This window comes from Nelumbo nucifera, chromosome 2 (assembly GCF_055504915.1).
Source record: "Nelumbo nucifera cultivar China Antique chromosome 2, China Antique-T2T, whole genome shotgun sequence".
Taxonomy (NCBI): domain Eukaryota; kingdom Viridiplantae; phylum Streptophyta; class Magnoliopsida; order Proteales; family Nelumbonaceae; genus Nelumbo; species Nelumbo nucifera.
The window spans coordinates 24,276,250-24,299,627 of NC_142650.1; the positions used below are offsets into that span (position 1 = coordinate 24,276,250).

Here is a 23,378-nt window from a genome sequence, read left to right on the forward strand (position 1 = left end):
TAATTTTCCGCATGGTGACTTTCATGTTTTTCTTCCACTTTTTTATTCATGAACCAACTTTTTAATGAATTTGCTTAGTGTCTTCTTCCTCGCATCTTTTATGTTTTAAGTAATAAGAAAATGACTCGCGTGTTCATTGTCAACTTCAAATTTCGACAGCATTGGCCAGTGAGGTTTACTAGCACAATCTCATGGCTTATATAGCGCATTAGGCAAAATATATTTTCATGCTAGGAGGTAAGAGGGGGCATGCGTGTATGAAAAAAGATTGTAGTTTTTGAGCAAAGTAGAGAGCTTCCCTGCAGCTTTGTATGGCTGATGGGAATGGGATCCATCCGCCATTACAACAAACAAAAATTCTACGGGCATCCAACCACACATTACGAATATCTCCCCATAATTTAACATACAAGTACAGGAGACCGGGCTCAATGGAACCATCACGCAAGCACCAAATCTCGGTTTGGATAGTCAGATCTCTAATGTTTGGGCTTTTGTTTCCTGTTTTCATCGGGTTTTTTTTTTTTAATTCCAGACTTGAGAGCAAAAGGAAAGCATGAAAATGGATTTGAAAATCAGCACATATAAAGTATATACATTACAAAATTATAACTTAAGTCTATGCAAAGACTCGCATGTGTTACTGTTAACATAAATAAGCACTCAAATGACACATTCCGCTAGCTTGGGTTGTAATAGTAATAACTGGCTAATACCACAGACTACAACAATTGGCCACATGGTTAGCATCTGATGCTACAAAAGGATTCTTGTGATGTTAGATGGGGTTGAAGGGGGCTAAAACAAAGAAGCAATGGACATGATCTAGCGTCCCTTTTCTTTCCCTGCTAGACCTACTGCAAATTTGTAACAAACCACTCACAAAGAGCTGTTAGACCTAAATGGTTATATGAACACACAAGACAACAGTTTCACCCTCTATCTATGATGCGCTGAAACAACAATCATTTCCAGAGCTTGACATACTTGTCGTGACTGGCAGATGCCACCAACCCAGTTGCATTTGATACTGCCAAGGCTGCAATTAGACCTTCATGTGCAGACAGAGTCATTGTCTTGTTTTCAGACATATTCCAAAGCTCCAGGGACTGTAGAAATGCCACCGTTACATGTTAATCAGTCAATTCATTGTAAATCTAATGTAACATAGCTCCATTTGTTATCTCAACAAATATCGCAGCAAAATGCACATTTCAATATTTCACAAAAACATAATCATTGGATGTACTGTTCTCTGCCAAATTTATTGCCAAAACCACATATACCGAGTCTATGACAGTGACAATCTGAAATTGTCATATAAATCAAATACCACATATAGCATATTCGATTACATGGATGGCACGTTTTAACTCGTTTCTCCTGGGACAAGTTACTAAATGGAAATATTTACTCTTTGGATATATGATGTTTGGACCAGTGAAGGTGACCCATTTTTTGCAACCCAAAAAAATCCTGGAACAACCATCCAAGGGCCAAGGCCACACTTAGATGCAATGCTCACAAGATGAGTCATGCATTTGTCCTACTTATAGCACATAAAGAATGCTACAGAGTAAACAGAATTGAGGATGATGATTAAATGCCATGCAGACCAGGTTAATAGACAAAACTAGGGAGGAAATTGTGAGCTGAAGGGGTAACTTACCTGGTAACAGCCAATCACCAACAAAGAAGAATACGAGGGATGGAAAACACACGAGTGGAATTTGTTCCCATTGCAGCTCAATTCATGAACACACTCCCCTTCATTGCCAGAACCAAAAGTCCATACTCTGACAGAATCCTCGCTCACAGATGCAAATAGTTCGCCAGAAGGATCCCAACATACAGAATGAACTGGTTTTGTATGTCCCTGGTACAAGACCATGATAACCCAATACACATAATCAGGTTCCATGTACAAAAATATAACAAAAGAGGTGCATCATTTGCTTGCCAATAAAATCCTACAACAAATGTCAAACTCCCATCACATTTTCCTGTGTTTAAAAAGAAGCATCCTTTTCAATCTCCCCTTGTGTGGACCTATCAAACCAAGGTAACAACTTCCTACAAGAAGGGTTGATCTCCTTGAGGTATCCGAACCACCAACCTTAATTTTACAGTCATCTACACTGTTGCTGTTGTAAGAAGAAAACTATATAGTAATGTTATCAATGTGATGAGGTGACACCTAGTTGTTTTGGCTTCTCTGTTCAATGCATAGGTGTTGAATATTTGCCCAGTTCCAAAAATGCAATCTACGGATTAAAACAGTGATACGATTCCATATTAGTGCATCCAGAAATGCATGGATACACTGATTCAAAAGCATTCTACAAAAATTTAGAACTTTTGAATTGTGGGCCCCAACCCTTCAATGATTATAAGATAAAAAAAATAAAAAAGAGAATATAAGTGATATCGATACGCACTGATACCCAACTTCGGGTATTGGGCTTATAAATTTTTTAATCCTGTTGCGACCTTACAGATACGTTAATATAGACTGCAATATACAATAAAAAAGAGTAGCATAGAATATTTATTTTACATTCTTTGTTTTGCAAACATTTAGTTTGCATCACCATAAAACAAAACAAATAAAGCTTTAAAACAAAGTTGTGGCCTACTAGGTTGACTAATCATTAATCGACAAATCCACCTAGTTGGTTCTTGGTTTTCCCAACAAACTGCATTATGAGTGTCATCTGACTTGTTAGTGATGCAGGCTGTATGATCCTCAATTTTCTAGTCAATTGACTAATTGATGACTAGTCAACACTTTGAACATTGTTTATATCAAAAGATGTTTACATTAGATATATTTACAACCAACTGGGGGGTAGCCCAGTTGGTGCGCTGGATGAATTGTCCCAGCGGCGGTGTAGTTTCAAATCCCATTATTATCATCTCTGTAAGAAAAAGAATTGTGTGATTACTTGAAGTTGTTGATGTGATGTAAAGTTCACTTAATAGAGTAACGACCCCTATGGGGGTGTCAGGCAGTGATTAATACCTAAAAAAAAGATATATTCACAATCTATCTCATGTAATAAACCATGTCAAGCATAAACTTTCTGCTAAACAAAATGCCCTATCAATCCTCTATTTCACAAGAAAATCTGCTGCTAGGATTAAGCCTTCTTAATTTCCCCTTTTTGACCGATAATTGGTTTTTTTATTAATATTAATACTGAAATATATACACTATAGAGAGACAACTCAAATACTCAATATTGCTACAAGGATCCAGACTCCAAACACAAGGCTTTGTTCATCCCAAAAGTAACTTCCTGTCTCCCACAATGTCATCACTAGAAATTCCTTCACGAGTCAAGGAATCAGCAAGTATGCTAGCAGATCTTTATATAATCCATGCAAAAACAGCTCCCAAGGCACAGGCTACAGATCTTGCTGCTCTAATCTGATGTCTAACATACCACGGACCTGCCACCTGTCCTTTCAACCAAGCAACAGACTTTTCTAGTCCCCTTCAAACATCAAGTCTCCACAATTTGACTCCCGTCTCTTGCCAATCTCAAGCACCCCTGAAGTTCAGATCATGTTGAATTTCCAATAACCATTGACCCAGAAAACACCAAAAGGATCTCTGTACATGAATCCTGAAAACATCTCTTACACCAGATTGGTCCTTGTTTGCCCGTTCTGCCCATCAAAATTTAATTTGATCATGTGAATATGTAATTGTGGCAGGACCCATAGTATGCTAGGCCTATCTCCTCTGGGAGTCAACAACACTGCTTGTCATCCCTCCTTAATATGTCATCAACGGAGTAATTAGAAAATTCCACCATTTTCTTTACCCAATCAATGTCTGACTTGTATCAACTTTACAAGTAGATTCTTTGGGCAAAGATTTATCAGAAAGATCCTGGCAATTCTAAGGCTGCAACTTGGGTCGGGTTAGCCCGAACCCAATCCAAAAAAGTCGGGTTGGGTTGGGCCGGGTTGATGCTCAGGTTAGGGTTAGGGTTGAAATTTATGAACCCGACTTTACTTCGGGTTGGGTTAGGGTTGACTCATTGGGTAACCCGAAGAACCCGACTCTATAGTACATATCATATATAAATATATGTTACATATATGATCATACATTGATTTGTTTAGATACATGATAGTTGTATAGCCACTACCACATATTTAAGATAATCACTTCCCTTAATCCTAATTGGAAATACTAAAACCTTGATAACATATTTTATATTTTTTGAATATTTTATTCTTTATCTTCTCTCTGTTATTTGCGACTCATAGCTTGCTGCCCATAAAAGATCTATTATAATTTATAAGTCATCATAATGAAAGTAGAGTTAAGATCTAAGATTAAGAAGTTCTACAAGATTTTAAGGGATGGGAAGAAGCTTAGGTTGGGCCCAACCCAAGCCCAGCCCAGCCCAACCCGAAGTTGACTTTGGGTTGGGTTGGGTTAGGGTTGAAGGAATTTAGTTAGGGTTAGGGTTAGGGTTGGGTAGGTCAGGTTGAAGGTCGGGTTGGGTAGGTCAGGTTGAAGGTCGGGTTGGGTTAGGGTTAGGGTTGGGGTTTAGAACTTAGGGTTGGGCTAGGGTTGGCCTCAACCCGACCTAACCCAGCCCAACTTGCAGCGCTAGGCAATTTATTCCTTGCCAAACCATTCATAGAATGGATGATCTCATGCATCTCCATGGCACCTCCTTGGTGGTGAGAAGTCAAGCTAGCACCAAAGAGAGCAAAAATGTTTTCCCAAATAATGCTTACAAAAAGACAGAAGATTTGCATGTATTGCAACTTCCCTTACAAAAGAAGCAAGTGTGAGGCAAGAGGTTCCGGTGAGGCCCTCTCTTTTAGATTGCCTCATAAGTATTGGTCTTTAAATGAATTGTTTTCCAACAAAAACCATAAACTTAGGAGGAATGGGCCTTGGCCAAATTGCTTTGACAGGAAATGCCAACTGAGACTAAGGTTAGGAACAAGGGCCTTAAAGAAAGAAAAGTAAACTGCCAAGTTGATCCACTCCAAATTCCCCCATCCATCCCATTAAGAAAACACCCTCTAGGAAATAAGAGAAGCATGGTGTTATGGACGCATTCCTCGGGAAGACATACCATCGCCGCCGGCAGCAGCAAAAACCTGACCCACCACCAGCAGCAGTAATGATTCAGTGATTCTCAGTCTACCCAGTTCGGCAGCAACAGTCTCATCCAGATTAGATTAGCTTATCTTGCTTGTTCTTATCTTATTTTATTGCTCTTATCTTATCTTGTAAGTTATCAGATTAGGATTAGCTTATCTTATCCTTAGCAAGATAGAACTGGAAGTCTCCCTATTCAACAAGGAGACTCCCTTAGATTAGGACTCTTGTAATCTCCTATTTAAGGAGACACCCTTATTGAATGAAATCATCAAATTATTCAGTCAACAAGTGAGTTAGGAGAGTTGGTGATCTCTTGGACAAATCACCAAAGGCGCCAAGATAGGTTCATCACGAACAGGAAGGAACAAGGGAAAACAGGAGGTTTTCCCCGTGGACCGACCCGTGACGAGATCCTATTCTCGGGCCCTCAACAACTTGGTATCAGAGCAAAGCGTCATGGGAGATCTGGAACAGCTACCATTCCACGACCTCGAGCACCAACTCGTGGAGACCAGCTCCGAAGTTCATGAGATCAAAGGCGAAGTGAGGGAACTGCGACGTCTGATGGAGGCGTTCCTTTCCAACAGGGAAAGGAACTCTGAAGGAGGGACAGCCGCTAACGACCGCCGACCAGATCTGCCGGAGTCTTCCGGCGAACACAGTCCGTTAGGAATGGAGCAGCCGTCGTCCCCAAGTACAGCAGGATGGAGTTCCCGTCGTACAACGGCAACGGAGACCCCTTAGGCTGGCTGTATCGATGCGAGCAGCTCTTCCGGAATCAACAGACAGATGATCGGGATAAGGTAAACTTAGCCGCCTTTCTTTTAACAGAAGAAGCACAACTTTGGTTTTATCGGTTAGAGCAAGAAGAACCCGGGCTCAGTTGGTCCCAGTTTAAATCCTATTGCCTTCTCCGGTTCGGACCCCCACTGACCAGCAACCCGCTGGGCGAGCTAATTAACCTTAAACAGACCGGAACAGTGGCTGAATACCAGCGACAGTTCCAAACCCTCCTCGCAAGGGCATCATCCGTGCGACCCGACCAGCAAGTGGATATGTTCACAGCGGGACTAGCAGAACCCCTGCGAGTGGATGTTGAAATGCAGAATCCCCCAAATTTGGTCGCAGCCATGAACTTAGCCCGTGCATTTGAGCGCAAGCTGCAGCTCAGCCGCGGAATTTTCAATGTGGGTCGTCCACCGAACTCGTGGGTGCCCCCAAGATCAGCAGCAACGACCACCACCTCTAGAGCAGTGACAAGTACAGGCAGTAACATGGCCACTCCTCCCATCAAGCGTTTGACCAGAGCAGAAATGGCAGTACGTCGAGCGAGAGGTCAATGTTTCAACTGTGATGACCTCTACTCGACAGGACATAGATGCAAGAGACTTTTTTGCCTTCTCATCGATGAGCAAGAGGAGGAGGAAGGGGATCCCACCACATTCGAGCCAGAGATCTCTCCATGCGATCATTGGCATTAAAACCTCTCAGACCATGCAGTTACAGGCACAGATCGCAGGTCAGTCGGTGCGCATTCTCATCGATTCAGGGAGCACACACAACTTCATAAGTGAACATGCCGCCCTGCAATTAAAACTACCAATGGAACTCCGGCCACAGCTACAGGTAGCCATCGCAAATGGTGAGAAGGTTCACAGTCCAGGGATTTGTAAGGACGTCCCGATACAGGTCAATTCTGAACTACTTGTTGATTTATTTGTACTCTCATTGGATGGGTTCAATATTGTTCTTGGGGTCCAGTGGTTAATCACCTTAGGGCCGATTTTATGGGACTTCAGTGCACTCACAATGACATTTCACTTAAATGGGAAACAAGTTTCATGGAACGGTTGCAAGGTTAAAGAAAAGAGACCACAGGTCCATACTCTTCAAACAGAACCGGCAACTATGGAAAAACTCCTCGCCGAGTTTTCAGATTTATTCCAGGAACCCAAGGGACTCCCTCCTCCCCGAGTTTGCGACCATCGCATCCCTTTAGTGGCAGGGTCAGCGCCAGTCGTTGTTCGGCCTTATCGCTACCCTCACCTACAGAAGGATGAGATAGAAAGACAGTGTACAGCGATGCTGCAACAAGGAATCATACGCAAAAGTCACTCCCCCTTCTCTTCGGCAGTTCTATTGGTGGCAAAGCAGGATGGAACGTGGAGGTTCTGTGTTGACTATAGAGAATTCAATGACCGGACGATCAAGGATAAGTTCCCTATTCCCGTTGTGGACGAACTGCTGGACGAATTGCATGGTGCGCAGTATTTCTCTATGTTGGACCTCAAATCAGGGTATTTCCAGGTTCGCATGGCTTCCGGCGACGTGAAGAAGACTGCCTTCCGCACTCACCATGGCCACTTCGAATTTTTGGTCATGCCATTCGGCCTCTCCAATGCCCCATCCACATTTCAGTCATTAATGAACGAGGTATTTCAGCCCCATCTGCGCAAATTTGTTTTAGTTTTCTTTGACGATATCCTCGTTTATAGCAAATCATGGGTAAAGCATGTGTATCATATGCGATCAGTTTTCAAGCTCCTGCGCCAACACAAATTATTCCTCAAAAGGTCCAAGTGTTCCTTCGGGGAGCGACAGGTTCTTTATCTCGGCCACGTTATCCATGGGCAGGGTGTGACAGTTGATGGTTCCAAGATTCAGGCTATCAAAGAATGGCCTAAACCTCAATCAACCAAGGCCTTGCGCGGATTCCTTGGATTAACGGGTTACTACCGCAAATTTGTTCAGAACTATGGATTGTTGGCAGCACTGTTAACCAACCTGTTAAAGAAAAATTTCTTCCGCTGGGACGACACAGCAGATGAGGCTTTTCTAGCGCTAAGGACTGCCCTGTCCTCCACCCCGGTCCTGCAGTTACCTAATTTCGCCCTCGAGTTTACTGTCGAGTGCGATTGCTCCCGGAGTAGGTATCGGTGCCGTATAACAGCAGCAAGGGCACCCAATTGCTTTCTTCAGCCGCCGACTGGCCGACCGGCATCTAAAGCTTCCAGCCTATGAGCACGAACTGATCGGCCTCGCCCGCGTCGTCCAGCACTGGAGACCATATTTGTGGGGGTGGTCGTTCGTCGTCAAAACTGATCATTACAGCCTCAAATACCTGTTAGAGCAACGTCTCACCACTGCCCCTCAGCAACATTGGGTTAGCAAACTACTCGGGTTCAACTTCTGGGTAGAGTACAAGGCGGGGTCCTCCAATCGCGCAGCTGATGCCTTATCTAGGCGAGATGAAGACGCGATGACTCTGTATGGCATTTCCCAACTCCGGATCTCTCTGTTTGACGACATTAAGGCAGCACCACAATCTCCGGAATGGTCACCCTTGGTCCAGAAGATCCAGTCAGGCACTGCCGACCCCAATTGGTCGCTTCAAGACGGGTTGGTACGATATAAGGGACGGGTCCATCTTCCGTCCGACTCTCCATTGATTTCCACCATCATCACCAGCATCCATAACTCCACCCATGAAGGCGTTCAGAAAACGCTACACCGCATCCGGACTGATTTCCATTGGCGAGGTATGAAAAATTCCATTCGAGATTTTGTCCATAAATGCTCCACATGCCAACAGCATAAATGGGAAAACCTACACCCAGCAGGCCTCCTTCAGCCCCTTTCCATCCCGTCACAGATCTGGGTCGACATCTCCATGGACTTCATTGAAGGACTACCCAAGGTAGGTGGCAAATCAGTTCTCTTCGGGGTAGTCGATCGTTTCTCTAAATACGCCCACTTCATTCCTCTATCACACTCGTACAGTGCCACTTCAGTTTCCCTCGCCTTCTTCACACATTTTTCGCTTACATGGGTTACCAGAATCCATTGTCAGCGATAGGGACCCAGTTTTCACCAGTGCCTTCTGGAAGGAGTTATTCCGGCTGCACGGCACCACCCTGGCCTACTCTTCAGCTTACCGACCGCAGACCAACAATCAGACAGAGGTGGTCAACCGCACCATCGAAATGTACCTTTGTTGTTTCATCGGCGATCAACCGCGACGGTGGGTGGATTGGCTCCCTTGGGCCGAGTACTGTTACAACACAACATACCATTCTTCCCTCGGCATGACCCCCTTTCGCGTCGTATATGGCCGGGACCCTCCCTGCTTGCTGTCCTATGAGCCTGGTTCTACTCGTTTGGACGCAATTGATCATTCCTTACAAGAACGCAACGCCCTCCTAGCCAACGTCAACCTTCGCTTACAGCAGGCCCAACTCCGCATGAAGCTCACCTATGACAAGCACCACCGGGAACTGTCGTTCGATCCAGGACAATTTGTTTGGTTGAAGCTCCAGCCCTACCGGCAACGCTCCTTGTGCCACAGCTGCCCCGAAGTTGTCCCCTAAGTTCTATGGGCCCTTCGAGGTTCTACGACGGATTGGCAGTGTGGCCTACCAGCTGGAACTGCCAGTGACCAGCCGGATTCATGATGTCTTCCACATCTCCTTACTGAAGCCATTTACAGGGGTTCCTCCGGACCAAGTACCCCCCCTACCACCCCTGAAAGATGGCAAACTGATCCCCCAACCGAAATCTCTCATCTGCTCTCGTTTCAATCGAGTTCTTGAAGTCTTGGTGGAGTGGTGTAACTTACCATCGGCCGAAGCCACATGGATCCCATTGACAGAGTTCTAGGCCACATACCCGGAATTCGAGCTCGAGGACAAGCTCTTAGTCCAGGAGGGGAGTAATGTTATGGACGCATTCCTCGGGAAGACATACCATCGCCGCCGACAGCAGCAGAAACCTGACCCACCGCCAGCAGTAGTAATGATTCAGTGATTCTCAGTCTACCCAGTTCGGCAGCAGTCTCATCCAGATTAGATTAGCTTATCTTGCTTGTTCTTATCTTATTTTATTGCTCTTATCTTATCTTGTAAGTTATCAGATTAGGATTAGCTTATCTTATCCTTAGCAAGATAGAACTAGAAGTCTCCCTATTCAACAAGGAGACTCCCTCAGATTAGGACTCTTGTCATCTCCTATTTAAGAAGACACCCTTATTGAATGAAATCATCAAATTATTCAGTCAACAAGTGAGTTAGGAGAGTTGGTGATCTCTTGGACAAATCACCAAAGGCGCCAAGATAGGTTCATCACGAACAGGAAGGAACAAGGGAAAACAGGAGGTTTTCCCCGTGGACCGACCCGTGACGAGATCCTATTCTCGGGCCCTCAACACATGGAGACTTCCAATGCTTCATGATTCCAAGACCTAGCCTAAAACCAAAATCCCAAATAACAGAATTGCCTGAGAAAGAAACAAAGAGATGGGCTAGTTTTTGTAGGATGACAAGGAATATCAGGAATCCAAGTTCAACAAAGAATTCCTACCAAGATCCTCCCAAAATCTGACTCTACTTTCTTGGTATTCATCTCATCTGAAACCTTGTACTAGCTAAAATTTCCCTTGCCCATTTAGCAGTGACAAGATGCCATGAACCATTGCCAACTCTCCAACTCCACCTAATAACATTTACCGAACTTCCGTAGCTAAAGAAGATATATATGGATTATGGAATGGACAGATGTAAGGCAGGCCTTACCTTGGCCTTCATTAAACCATTGACATTAAACAAAGCCACTCAATGTCAATGAGATATTACATCTGGTCGTAGTCTCTTAGATGCATTCCACCTTTGCCAATTGGGCCAAATTTCCCCATCAAACCTTAAAAGGATATCCTGTTCCATAGGAAGGGCTATTAGACTGGTCACCCAGGGTAAGACTAGAAGATTTGTGGGAGAATTCTTCTCATATTGTCTATATTTAGATTCCTTTGAACCTCTTAGTAACCAAAACCCAACAGTTAAGGAGAGACAAAACATATCATCCAAGGCCTCAAAGGACACCTCCTTAGCTTTAAACACTCACCTGTCCAGTTATCTAAAACATTTTTAAACAATAAGTATTTCTCTATAGTTATAACCATACATTTAAAACCATGCCCTCTTTGGTCTGCCCCTAGACCTTCTAGCCACTTCAACTTGCAACAAATCACTTCTTACAGATGCTGTAGATGGTATGTCTACATTTCCGAATTTAGTACTTCAAATATAATATATCCAATTTAAATTACCTAGGAAACTGATATTGCCTACACAACACCTGGATGCTAACCAAATTCTTAGGGGTCATCAAGATGACATGGAATTGACTGGATTTGCTCCCCAGATGCATTCTGAGTTACACCCATAATCTGCTTCAAGCCAACTAGAAGCATAGTTTGTAATACTTTCTCCACTGCTACTTATGGGGTTATAACCACTATATTAACAAAAAGCAGGCCTTCGGCCCACAATAATTATCACTACTTTGGCTGAAGGAATTAACAAACCTGTAATGAATGCCTGCACATTTGAGTCTCCACATCCAGTATAGATACAACATTCTCAGCCGCAGCCGCAAGATACCTCCCAAGACGTGGTTGGAATCGCATCTGAGTTGTACCGCCCTGCATTAAAGAACAGAAACAAATAAATTAGTCAAAGATTATCAAAATTTTAACAGGAATAAAAGCTAAAGAAAAGGAAAAAGTGTTACACAAAAATAAAAGATAAGGAAATCACAAACTAGTTAACTGCATTATACCTTGAAGACCCTGGCACAACTACCATTATTGATACTCCAGTAGCGTATCTCACTGTCGCCATCACAAGAACATATGAGATCTTCTTTATTTGGGTGGAAGTCTAATGACATGACTGAAGCAGAGTGCCCCATAAAAGTACGAAGAGAATAACCTGGCTGCACATTACAGTAATCCATCCAATCAAAACATATCCAGCTAGCCAACACACTCAATGCAATCAAACACAAAGCAAACAGAATCTTAGATAACATGTTACACATGCCAACGTGAGAGATCTTTGTTTCAGTACCTCAGACAGAACAACCACATAAACCATTGACCCTTAAACATGTCCATCAAATATGATGTCAACATTACTTTTTTGGAAAAAAATAAATGTTGCATTATAGACAAAAAGAGATGCAACCATAGCCCATGTACACTTGTACACCTCAAAGGGACTATAAAATGTTTCACGATGTCAATTTTTTCTTAGATGAAGTTTCATGATGTAAATATTGCATTTGAAGTTTTTAACTTTTCATCAACAAAAATAACCCATTATCAATAAGAGCTGAAAAAAGCAAAGCAAACCCTATAATGCAACACCTGGAAACATATCAAATATGAGGTAGGTACTGCATTGGAGCTCTTCATGACCAAAAACCATCTGATTATTATAGTTGTCAAGGCGTCTAGGCAATTCTGGGCAACAATGGGGTGCCTAGTCACCTAGGCAATAAAAAATTTATAAACTAACTTTTTGGATAGTTTCCTAGTTTTATATACCATTCAACATGCATATTAATTGAAAAAAAAAAATAACAAGTTTCTTTATTAAGAACAATAAATTTCCTCTAAAAATATGGCAAATCATCATATCGAAAAGATAAAAATGTTTTAAATATATTAATTTCATTATTTTTAAAAATAATACTACTATAATAAGTATTTCATAGAGCAATTTCATATCAATTAGCAACTAAAGAAGGTTAACTTTATAAGATAAAAATTCAAGATGGAAAGTGACTTCGTGAAAACAAGTTGGCAACTCACATTGTCAGCATCCCAAACCCTGACAGTTTTGTCAAAAGAAGATGTTGCCAGACGTGGCAAGCTTGGACTAAAACGAACATCAGTAATCAGCAAAGAATGTTCTTCCAGCGTACTCTTTTGTTTTAAAGTATCTGCATGCCATAATACAGCCTGCAACACAAACATAAAACCAATAGGTGTTGGTTATTCTTAAACAAATGAGGATCTCTCCCTCCTATCAGGATGGACTAAATTCCTATGCACCATATACCACACACACACACACACACACACACACACACACACACACACAATAAAATAAAAAAATAAACAAATCACAACGTAGATTTGACCTTTTTATCATGCCCACCACTAGCAAGCAGTTTTCCATCTGATGAGAAGTGGCAGCACACGACTTTGCTGGTACTTGCTCGAATAATGCCAACCTCGTTAAACGAAAATCCTGATTGTAAAACAAAAATTGCAAACTATAATTCAAATCTTCAATGTGCAGGAATTATCATTTCAGCATGATAATGTGACATTAATCTTACCTTTACTGACATCCATACAGCGTCCAACTGTATCTCTAGGGTCTGCATCATCATGAGATAAGAACGATTCGACATTATCATCCAAAGACCCATCCTCCACAAAGCGCTCCATGTCAGCCTGCAATTCAAGATCTTTATCATCCCACTGCCAAAATGGAGTGCTAATGAGAATTTTGTGAAGTTTTGAAAACTTTTTTTTTCGAGGAGACACTTGGTAGAACCAATACAAGAAAGGGTCCACTCACCAGTTGATTTGAAGGTGATGTTAAAGTGCCAGTTCCATCAGAACCAAACATGATTAAAGGCTTAGATGAACTACCACTGTGAGGCAAAGTAGGCATGGAGATCACATCTCCTGGGGTATGAGTTGAGGGTGTTGAGGGTGCTGAACTTGGAGAGGGTCCTGCTGTGTTTGCAGTTCCTGAACTATTGGCAGGTCCAGAAGATGACACAGGCTGCTTTCTCTTTCGCCCGGTCTGGTTTTTTGAAGCCTTAAAGTGCATTGAACAAAACTTTATTAGGAACCTAATAGAAATTTATAAATTAGATATAATGAAAACATAGAATTGGAAAGCAGATAAAGCCAATATAGGAATCATAGTCATAAAAAGACAGACCTGATCATTTCCTCGAAAGGAGTTTGACATGCTACCATCCACTGTAACACTTCCAGCACCACCTATTTTGTCTTGCTGGTGAAGATGGTGGTTTGAACTCTGAGACTGCTGACTTGAAAGTGGATGCTGCTGAAGCTGTTGCTGTTGTGGATTGCTGTTTTGTTGTTGTTGTTGCTGCTGCTGCAACTGTGCTATTTTCTACTACACATAAACAAGCTCTATGAGGAAGCAAGAAACCTGCAAGATGGAATATTATACCAAATATGAGAAAACTTTAGCTGCAACAAGAAAGAAGAAAGGGCACCTTAATTAGCATCTCTGTCTCCCCACGGGGTAAAACTGGGCATGCAGCTTGCATTGGTGATCCAACATTTGGAACTACATCACCAACAGAATTGGACTGGCCATCCTTTCCAAGACCAATATTTCTATTGTTCAGAAGCATCCTAAGCCTTCTACTGTCAACATCATTGGCAGATGGGGAGTTTATATTCTGCTGTGCTTGAAGCAAGAGTTGTTGCTGTTGCTGTGGTGTCAACATCTGAAGTTGATGAAAAGGCTGTGGGGACTGTATAAATGACTTTTGCTGTTGAAGAAACCCAGAACGAAGCTGTTCAAGTCCCTGGTGAGGGGGAAGATAAATATGATTACTTACCAAAGCATGATATTACAAGAGCAGACTTACAGGATGATCTATGTAATGGGATGGAAACAAGAGCAAGCCTAAGTGAGACCATGACAAAATAAAATTTCATACCAGTGCATACTCATACTACTAGAAAGCTACCATCGACCAAATAAAAAATTGCATGCATACCACTTAGAAACAAAACAACTTATTTTTCAATAAACCATCAATTCACAACCCTCAGCTTACACCAGAAAAAAAAGAAACATTTTTTATTAGCAAATAAGAACATTCATTATGTCAGTTCTGATAATTTGACAAGTGCAAGGATGCAAAGAAGTCAACCTTACTGGGGGAATGCATCTCTATGAATCTTGCCGAAAATGTAATATGAAGGAAAAAGAGGGTGAGGTGACTTTGCCAGACTGTTGTACCATGATGGGTGCTTGGCACAAACAAGCATATGTAATGAACTCTTTCTTGCTCCCAGCTATCTGGAGTCTCAGGAGGGGTGCACTGAATGCAGACCTAGCCTTTGGCTTTTTTACCCACAAAGTAGCTGCTCTCGGTCTTGAACACCCATTATAACACTAGCCAGCCTGAGATTTTTTACCACCATTACACCAAGCAATGGCCCATTTTTATATAATCAATAAACTTGGTTGGTTACTGATAAATAAAAATACATTCCTTAAACCTAGAGTCCAAAAGTTCCCTGAGGTCCTATAAAGCACAAGCCCTAGCTTTTCCTTAAGTTTTGGATATTCAAATCATTTATACTATCTTGCTCTTGGTTATAAATACTTGTTCCCCTTGATCAATCAATATCACAAGACAGTTTTTTTTTGATAAATTATTAGACATAGTTGTCAAGGCAATTCCTAGGCACCTTGGCTCACTTAAGCATCTAGCAGATCTGTACAGGGCACTATTATATATACTTTGAAGGTCAGCTAGCCTGCTGGTCCCATTACCAAAAAAACTAGATAATTACTATTTTACAAGTGAATAATGATTGCTGGTTGCTAAGGAACCCAAGGAGTTACCTTAGAATTCATGGTTCTTATTAAAAGAAAACCCATCACCTAGGTGATGCCTTAAAACCTGCCTAGGCAATTAGGCGACAAGCAGTGATTGATTTAAAAGCCACACAGGCAAGGCGCATTTTAGGGTATGTGCTTCACCTAGGTCCCAGGCGCAGCCCTTTCAAAAGGCCTAGGCATGCGCCCGATGCGCCTTGTGCCTCAACCTAAGCGTGCGCCTTTTGAAAATTCCACGCTTTTTTTCTTTTTTTGAACCTAGCGATAGGGCTGGGGGCGGACCATGCCCCTCGAGGCAAGCCCAAACAAGTCCACGTTATGGTCTTAAATTCTTAGTTCTCACACAAAAAAAATAATGATTTTATAATTTTAATTGCTTTTTAAGACCCTAACATGGACTTGCTTGGTTATATATATATATATATATATATATATATATATATATATATATATATATATATATATCTTCTTAAAAAGCAGTTAAAATTATAAAATCATTATTTTTTGTGAGAACTAAGAATTTAAGATCCTAACATGGACTTGTTTGGGCTTGCCTCGAGGGGCATGGCACAAAGGCGGCTCGAAGAATCAGAAATATGATATGCTTTACATCACATTGGCTACTTGAAGTAATGCAATTGAAGAAAAAAAAGAGATTGTTGGTTTCACATGCTTGAAAATGTTTTATATGTTTGGTTTTATTTTTAAATTTTCATTTGAATACGCTTTGCATGTTATGTTTATGTATTTTAATTTTAGACAATAGGTTTTTTAAAACATTTATTTTAAAATTTAAGTTTAAATTGTTTATTAATATTATGTTTAACTTTTTAGCATTTTTAGAATTTTTTGGCTTTTTTTCTGACATCTTTTTTTTTGTATTTTGCACCTTGCTTCAAATAGGTGAGCGCCTCGCCTTGCGCCCCGGGTGCAAATTGGCCCCTGCGCCTTTTTTTTGCACCTTGCGCTTTTAAAACACTGGCAACAAGGCAACCCCCCCCCCCCCAGCCTAGCCTCACCTTGGCACCTTGAAAACTATATTACAAGATGACCATAAATTTGAGATATACCTATATTCTAGATGTGGTTGTCAAGTAACATTCTGGGCTAAATTGGTAATAAAATCAGACCAATATTTTGATGAATCTGCTTTGAAGGAATTAGAGAGCTCAATCGTCCCATTATTTAGTAATTAGACAAGTTTCAAAGAAGATGACTAAGAAACTTCCATACAAAAGATATTATTTTATTGATTTTCTGGATAATTAAGAAGTATTTGTATTTGTGTTATATAATAAAGAAAAAAGGGGGGCAGATCCACTATACAAAATTCAAGCCTCAAAGACAAGGAAAACATTATAAACTTAATTTTCCAAGCACCTTTTGAATAATAGTTTATTCATAAGGAATTCTTTTATTCATACAAATAGTTAACGGATATCCTACACAATACGATACACCAAGAAAAAATAAGCAACAAACTTGTAAGTATAAAAAATGAGAAACTTGGATACCACAACATAGTTTTTGCCAAAATATTGGCCCTAAGAAATCGATTAATGTAACAGTGCAGCCATCCATGCTTTTTTAGTAATCATATATGATCTAGACCCCTGGTTATATCAAAAAGTTGGTGAATTCTATATAAAACAAATTAACAATCAAGATCATGCATCATGCATGATGCATCTAAAACCTGTGATATGAAAGACTAACAAGGCCTGAAAAAAAACTTACAGTGAGTGGCCATCCTTTCAAAGTCAAATTGTTACCACCTTGATTTGATCCTGATACACATGATGCTCAAGGTTAGCATAAAATGATCCTACTTAAAGCAAACTTAAATTTGGAGCTAGTCTTTAGCATTACAGATATATGTTTCAAAAAGTCCCCCACTTAAGCCAACTAAAGAAGAGGAACATCTTATATCACAAATATATGAATATCTCAAGTCTAAGAAAAAATACATGTGAAGTTAACTTCAAAGACAACACAAGTAGGAAATGAGAACTCAGTACCAGGAACTCCAATCAATGATCCATCAGGACCAGCACCTCTGGGATTCAATACCGGATTCATTTCACTCTTTATGTCCTGTTTCACAATTCCAGTCATACAGAACCCAACAAGAAGAAAAATATAAAATGGGTCAGTCTTAACAACCCATACCTGTGTAGATCCAGGAAGCTGCTGATTCCGAGCTTGAACTTGCTGAAGGGTCCCTGATATGCCACCAGCTGTCCCATGCAAGACTTGCCTGGAAAGCAAATGTTTAATTGCTAAAATCAACATATAATTCCAAACAACTGAAAGCATCAAATGGTACACCTATACCAAATTTAATGAAAATAAAAGAACAATAACAATGACATATACAACAAAAAACAGCTTATGGCACCAGATGGTACACGGTACACATCCATACCAAAATACAATAACAACGACATTAATACTAATAACAAAAACCATAAAACTCAACATGAGACAAAACAGAAAATACCCAGATGGCGGGCCAGCCGCTGCCGCTGACTTCAACATTGATGAGTGGTTTGGATCCAGAAGCTGGCCTACGTTATCGCCAAACCTTTGCTGTAAAATAAATTTCTGAAAGTTGTTAAAAATGGCAAGAAGACGTGTTGCTAATACCGAAGGGATTGAATGATACCTTCAGAGCTGCATCATCCAACGGATCTCTTTGAATTGGCAGTTTTAACCTTTCTTCATACATTTTTGTAGCCAAGGCATTTGCAGTTCCAGGGTTCTGCCGCATAAGAGTGTCACTGGCAACAAGTCCATTGGAAGTACCATTTAGAAGGTGTGGCCCCTCTCTTCGCTGCTGCTGTTGCTGCTGCTGCTGCTGCTGCTGCTGCTGCTGCTGCTGCTGCTGCTGCTGCTGCTGCTGCTGTTGTTGCTGTTGCTGGTGCTGGTGCTGCTGTTGTGCATGCCTCTGCAGTAGGAGTTGTTGCATCTGCATTTGCTGCTGCTGCTGCTGTTGTTGAGGCTGTTGTTGTTGTTGCTGTTGTTGTTGCTGCTGCTGCTGCTGCTGTTGTTGCTCCCTTGCCTTGATTAATTGGGTCTGGAATTCAAACCCATTGATTCATAAATTCAAGTGTAGGTTTACAACTCCTCCAAAATATGCACCTAAATTAAGTACTTACAGAAAAGCATTATAAAGTAATTACAAGGTGCCTCTGTAGAAAGGTCTAAGGTCCAAGTACATATAAGGAAATTCCCTGTAGTCCTACATGGCTGGTGATTTTCTATCACTGTGTTGGATACTCGGGTATTTCCATTCAGTGTCATCTTAATTTTATTCACTTGATTATTAAGTTTATATTATATTATTTGGCTAAATGAATATTTTGAGCTACCTAAAAAAGAAAAGAATGAGGCTTAGCATGGTTCCATTTGACATTGCAGAAATTAAGAACTTGTGGAAAAGAAAATGAAAAAGAAGGGCATTCGTGCGGATCAAGTTACTTAAATGCTTGCTACTTAGGAATAGTATAAGCTACAAGCTAGGTCTAAGCAGAATGAAGGCTGAAAAATATACTTATAGTATTTGAAGAAAGGAAATAACATATGCATATGCATCAATTTTCTCTCCAATGAATCATTTCATTTGACACAATTGCCCATATAGTCCATTTATCAATTTGCAGATGACCAATTGCCCTATCCTTTTCAATTACCCAACCACATATAATACTCAATGAGTTTAAAATGGCTAAACTGCCCTGTTATGCTGAAAAGCTTCATTTTACAAAATTAAACTTGGATGTATGGAATTACATTTTAATCCAAACACTTACCCATAAGCAACTATCCAATGTTGCTTGGATAGATGTGGTAATCAGAATCTTATGTGTATCAGTCAAGAAAAAAAACATGGACTTGCAGACATGTCTATAGAAAAGAATATAATATTAAAATAGCTCTTTTTTTTAATTCTAACATCATATACCTATAAAAAGGGGCTCTAAAGTGTTGTTTTGCTACTAAGTAATATTTTATAGCAGAAATGGCATTCATCTTGTACATTAGCTATTCAATTATGTCAAATAAGGTAGGAGATAAAAAAAGGAAATCTTATAATATAAGTGTCCCTCAAAAATCCATGGAGTACAGACACATCATCCACTTAGGAGAATCTATGCAACAATGCAACTGCCAAATAAGATTCTTGGCAAAAAGTGCTTCCTGTAAGTTGTAAGTTCAATTCCAAAAAAAACAATCCTAATATGATCTCATCGATTAATAGTTTGAGTCATAATGATTCCCATCTCTCCTTGTGCAAACTAAGCATCAGCTATAATGCTAATATGATCTCATCAATTAATAGTTTGAGTCATAATGATTTTCATCTCTCCTTGTGCAAACTAAGCATCAGCTATAATGTTATTCCCCCCAAGTTGCCACAATCATCTACTCTTAGGCTCAGTTTGGAAGGAGTACAAATACAAATATGTACAAAATAATACAAAACACAAAGTTTTGCACTCTACATATTTGTATTTGTATTCCTTCCAAACTGAGCCTTAGTTGGTAAACATATAAATGTCACCACGATATGCAAACCACACAGCAGGGCCTAGAATGCATGAGTGAGAACATAGAAATAGACCGAGTAGATAGCATAAGAAGGCTTTTTTATAAGTACATTAAGAAGGCATTTCATATGTTAGACCATGTACATCAAAGGCCAATAAATACACCACTGAGAAAACAGAAATTTTATACAATGTTAAGGCTCTAAATGACAGTGAAGGGCATAAAAGGATACGGGTCATAATAAAAGAAATTAATTGAGGACTTCCAAGTTTAGAAGTCAAAAGATTCCTAAAAATACCTTTCAAGAAAGAGAATAGAGATATCATGGCTGGATATTTTGCAAAATTTTATCCCATGTGGAAAAAACTGTCAACCTTCTAGACACGATGTAAAAAATCCCAACCCCAAATCCGAAAAAAAATCTAGTGTAATTTATTCCACCAGGAGTAATGCAGTATCCAAGGAACTTGAAGCATGATTCTAGCTTGTATTTTACCATGAATCCATGCCAAGATGAAACAGGATACTTCAAAAACAAGGAGCACTTCCTGATTCTCAAATAGAAATTCTAATTTTGTTCTGTCAGAAAACAAACACTCAGATCAGAACAGAATTGAATAAACACCCTAATGAGTAATGACATGAAGGGCTACTTAAAAACCGCTTTATGGAAGACAGAACTTAATATCGGAGCTGAAAGGAGAAGAAACGAGGAAGAGGAAGAAAATATTTATATAGGGAGGACGAGAACCAACTCCCCAGCCAGGAGAATATAAATAAACCAACCTCAATGTAAGATGCAGCTACTTCAGAGTGTTTCTCATTTGTCCTTGCAATGAAGATATCCCAAAACACCGACCACCACTCAAAGAGAAAACCGCCAGGAGCGTCAATAGCTGAAAAGTGAAAACCAATGTAATCCCATATTCCAAAAACCTCAAAGTGTAAAAAGAACGAATTTCAGAAACTCTAAAGATATCAGTTCTTTCTTGATATCTCTTAATAATCTCACCAACAGGGTCTGAAGACACTTTCCCTTCACCTTGAAAGGCTTTTGCTGTAGCCTGTAAGTTCCTTTTCACTAAATAATCATATATATACACATCCAACCTGTTATCAACCAATAGAAGAAAAATAGCACTAGTCAGGTGCAAAGATTGAAACTTTATCAACAATACAGAAGAACACCGCAACCAACCTTAACGGTGAAGAAAAAGGACCCAGAATAGTTAACAGAATAGGAAACAAAAGGACAAAGCACAAGGAGGAGGAGAACATCAACAGACCTAGCTCCTAAATAACTTAAACACAAACTTCAGAGCTGAAAAAACAGAACCCAGCAACAAAAATAAAAGCAGAAAAAAAAAGCTATTGCAACAAACTAGCTCAATGGACAGATGCAGAAAATTCAAACCCTAAGGGAATAGATATTTGAATGAGAAACACAGACGAGAAAGAGAGTGTTTGTGAAGGAAAATCAAAAAGAACCCACTAAAGAAACAAACCTAAAATCAAAGACCCAGAAGAGAAACGTGCCACAGGACTCCTAGAAACCTAAAACGAAAAACCTACCTAAGAGACCCCCCCCCCCCCAAAAAAAAAAAAAAGGAAAAAAAGAAAAACCACCAAAGTGGGGGAGAAGAAAACAACGAAAAAGAAATAACTTACATTTTATCGGCTTCCCAGTTGGTCTGAGACATGATTCCGAGCTCAAAACCTCAACAGCTCTTCGGAAATGTCTGATAACTCCCCGCTTCAGTCAGATTCTAAGAGCATGGTTTCGGCTTCGTGGGACAAGCTCGATTTCTCTTCATCCTCTGCTCTGAAGGCAATAATCCCGTAAGAAAACCAGATTGTTTGCTCAAAACACCTTCTTAAACATACCCAAAACGAATAAAAATAAACAAGACCGGAAATAGGGAGAAAGAAAACAGTACGAGGATGGACAGGCAAGGGATGAAGAGATGAGAGAGAATATGAGCAAAAAAGCAGAAATGAGAAAACGAAAAATCTATTGAGTATTGAGTTTAGATAAGAGAAACCCACCTTCTTATGCCCTCTCTATTTCTGGCAAAAGCAAGAATTGGTGACAAAATTAATGATTATTAAATGAAAATAAATAATAGTATATTGTAAGATAAAAAAAAATCAATAGTAAGTTAGAATAAATACAGAGAAAATTTTAAAAAAAAATCAAAGTAAAACAGAGGAAGTAAAGAGGGATGGATTTACCTGCAAACCCAAAACCAGCTTTTGTTTGTGTAAGCTTTTTATTGGGTTTTGAAATTATTTTTTATTGTTTTTTGGGGAAATTTTCTGATAGCTTTGGTTGATTGAGCTGCTGCAGATATCATTACTGCCTTGGTGATAGAATGAGTGAATGACCAGAATTAGCCCTGCCTTCCTGTCAAATCTCTGTTGTAGGCAAAACCCGTCCCAGCCTCAGACAAATAGAGTAGGGGGAACATGTGTGAGGCGCTCATGTGTAAGAGCAGATCCCGTTTTAATACGAGACCGGACTTGTTCCTCACATAGGGCGCCTCACACCATACATTGAAAATATTTCCCTTACTTAAAAGTTATTATTTAGGGGAGATGTTCTCAATGCACGATGAATGTGCCTGTGAGGCGCCATGTGTGAAAAGAAACGTCACCACACTCTCTACCACACCCAGAGTCGCATGGGTCTTGTCTTGGGCCTGGACTTGTCATCATGTGAATCGGATGGTTCTCAAAGGATCAAGATCAAATCAAATCATCCAGAGCCAGAGCCCTAAGGTACTTGCGGTCAGGGTTATTCTCTTCTCTTCTCAACGAGGGCACTTTGGTCAAATCAGGCAATTTATTCACAGTCTTAATACTAATAGCGTGATGTTTTAATACTTTAAGTGCGAGAGCCAATGATCGAAAATCCCACCATGTCTTCGTTTAATAAATAGAAAAAAAAAAGAGAGGAAAAAAAGGGAAAGGTGAAGGAAAATTCTTATTTTATTATGTTTATATACCAAAAAAACTTATAATTGATCAATTGACATCATAAAATTGATAATCAATCAAGTGGTTTTCATCAAAATTCATGGACATCATAATGGAATTTTTCTATTTTTTTTACAAAATTTGTTAATAATTTTCTCTTATTTTCTTTCAAACCAAACAAATCTATAGGATACTATGGGCAAATTTAATAAAAGCAAGGGCGGGTTTGCAGTTGGAATCAGAATCAA

The 23,378-nt window shown here is 40.1% G+C and overlaps 1 protein-coding gene across 10 annotated transcripts; it reads right to left on the reverse strand.

Moving 5' to 3' along the window:
• Positions 1–563: 563 nt before the first annotated feature.
• LOC104595274 (transcriptional corepressor LEUNIG-like) lies at positions 564–22,574 on the reverse strand. 10 transcript variants are annotated; one of them, XM_088897337.1, is made up of 19 exons: positions 22,387–22,574; positions 21,823–21,976; positions 21,167–21,264; positions 20,941–21,050; positions 18,269–18,679; positions 18,104–18,192; positions 17,773–17,860; positions 17,622–17,697; positions 17,341–17,390; positions 14,240–14,557; positions 13,936–14,133; positions 13,564–13,809; positions 13,319–13,436; positions 13,118–13,227; positions 12,786–12,935; positions 11,750–11,905; positions 11,496–11,612; positions 1,670–1,876; positions 564–1,109 (listed from the first exon to the last, which is right to left on the reverse strand). In XM_088897337.1, the coding sequence occupies exons 2-19, from the start codon at positions 21,852–21,854 to the stop codon at positions 966–968; spliced, it is 2,718 nt and encodes a 905-aa protein (XP_088753463.1). In that variant the 5' UTR covers positions 21,855–21,976; positions 22,387–22,574; the 3' UTR covers positions 564–965. The 10 variants fall into 10 exon arrangements, with proteins under 10 accessions (XP_088753463.1, XP_088753462.1, XP_088753464.1 ...); XM_088897336.1 differs by having other exon boundaries at positions 22,201–22,396; XM_088897338.1 differs by lacking the exon at positions 22,387–22,574 and having other exon boundaries at positions 13,564–13,794; positions 21,823–22,183.
• Positions 22,575–23,378: the final 804 nt, after the last annotated feature.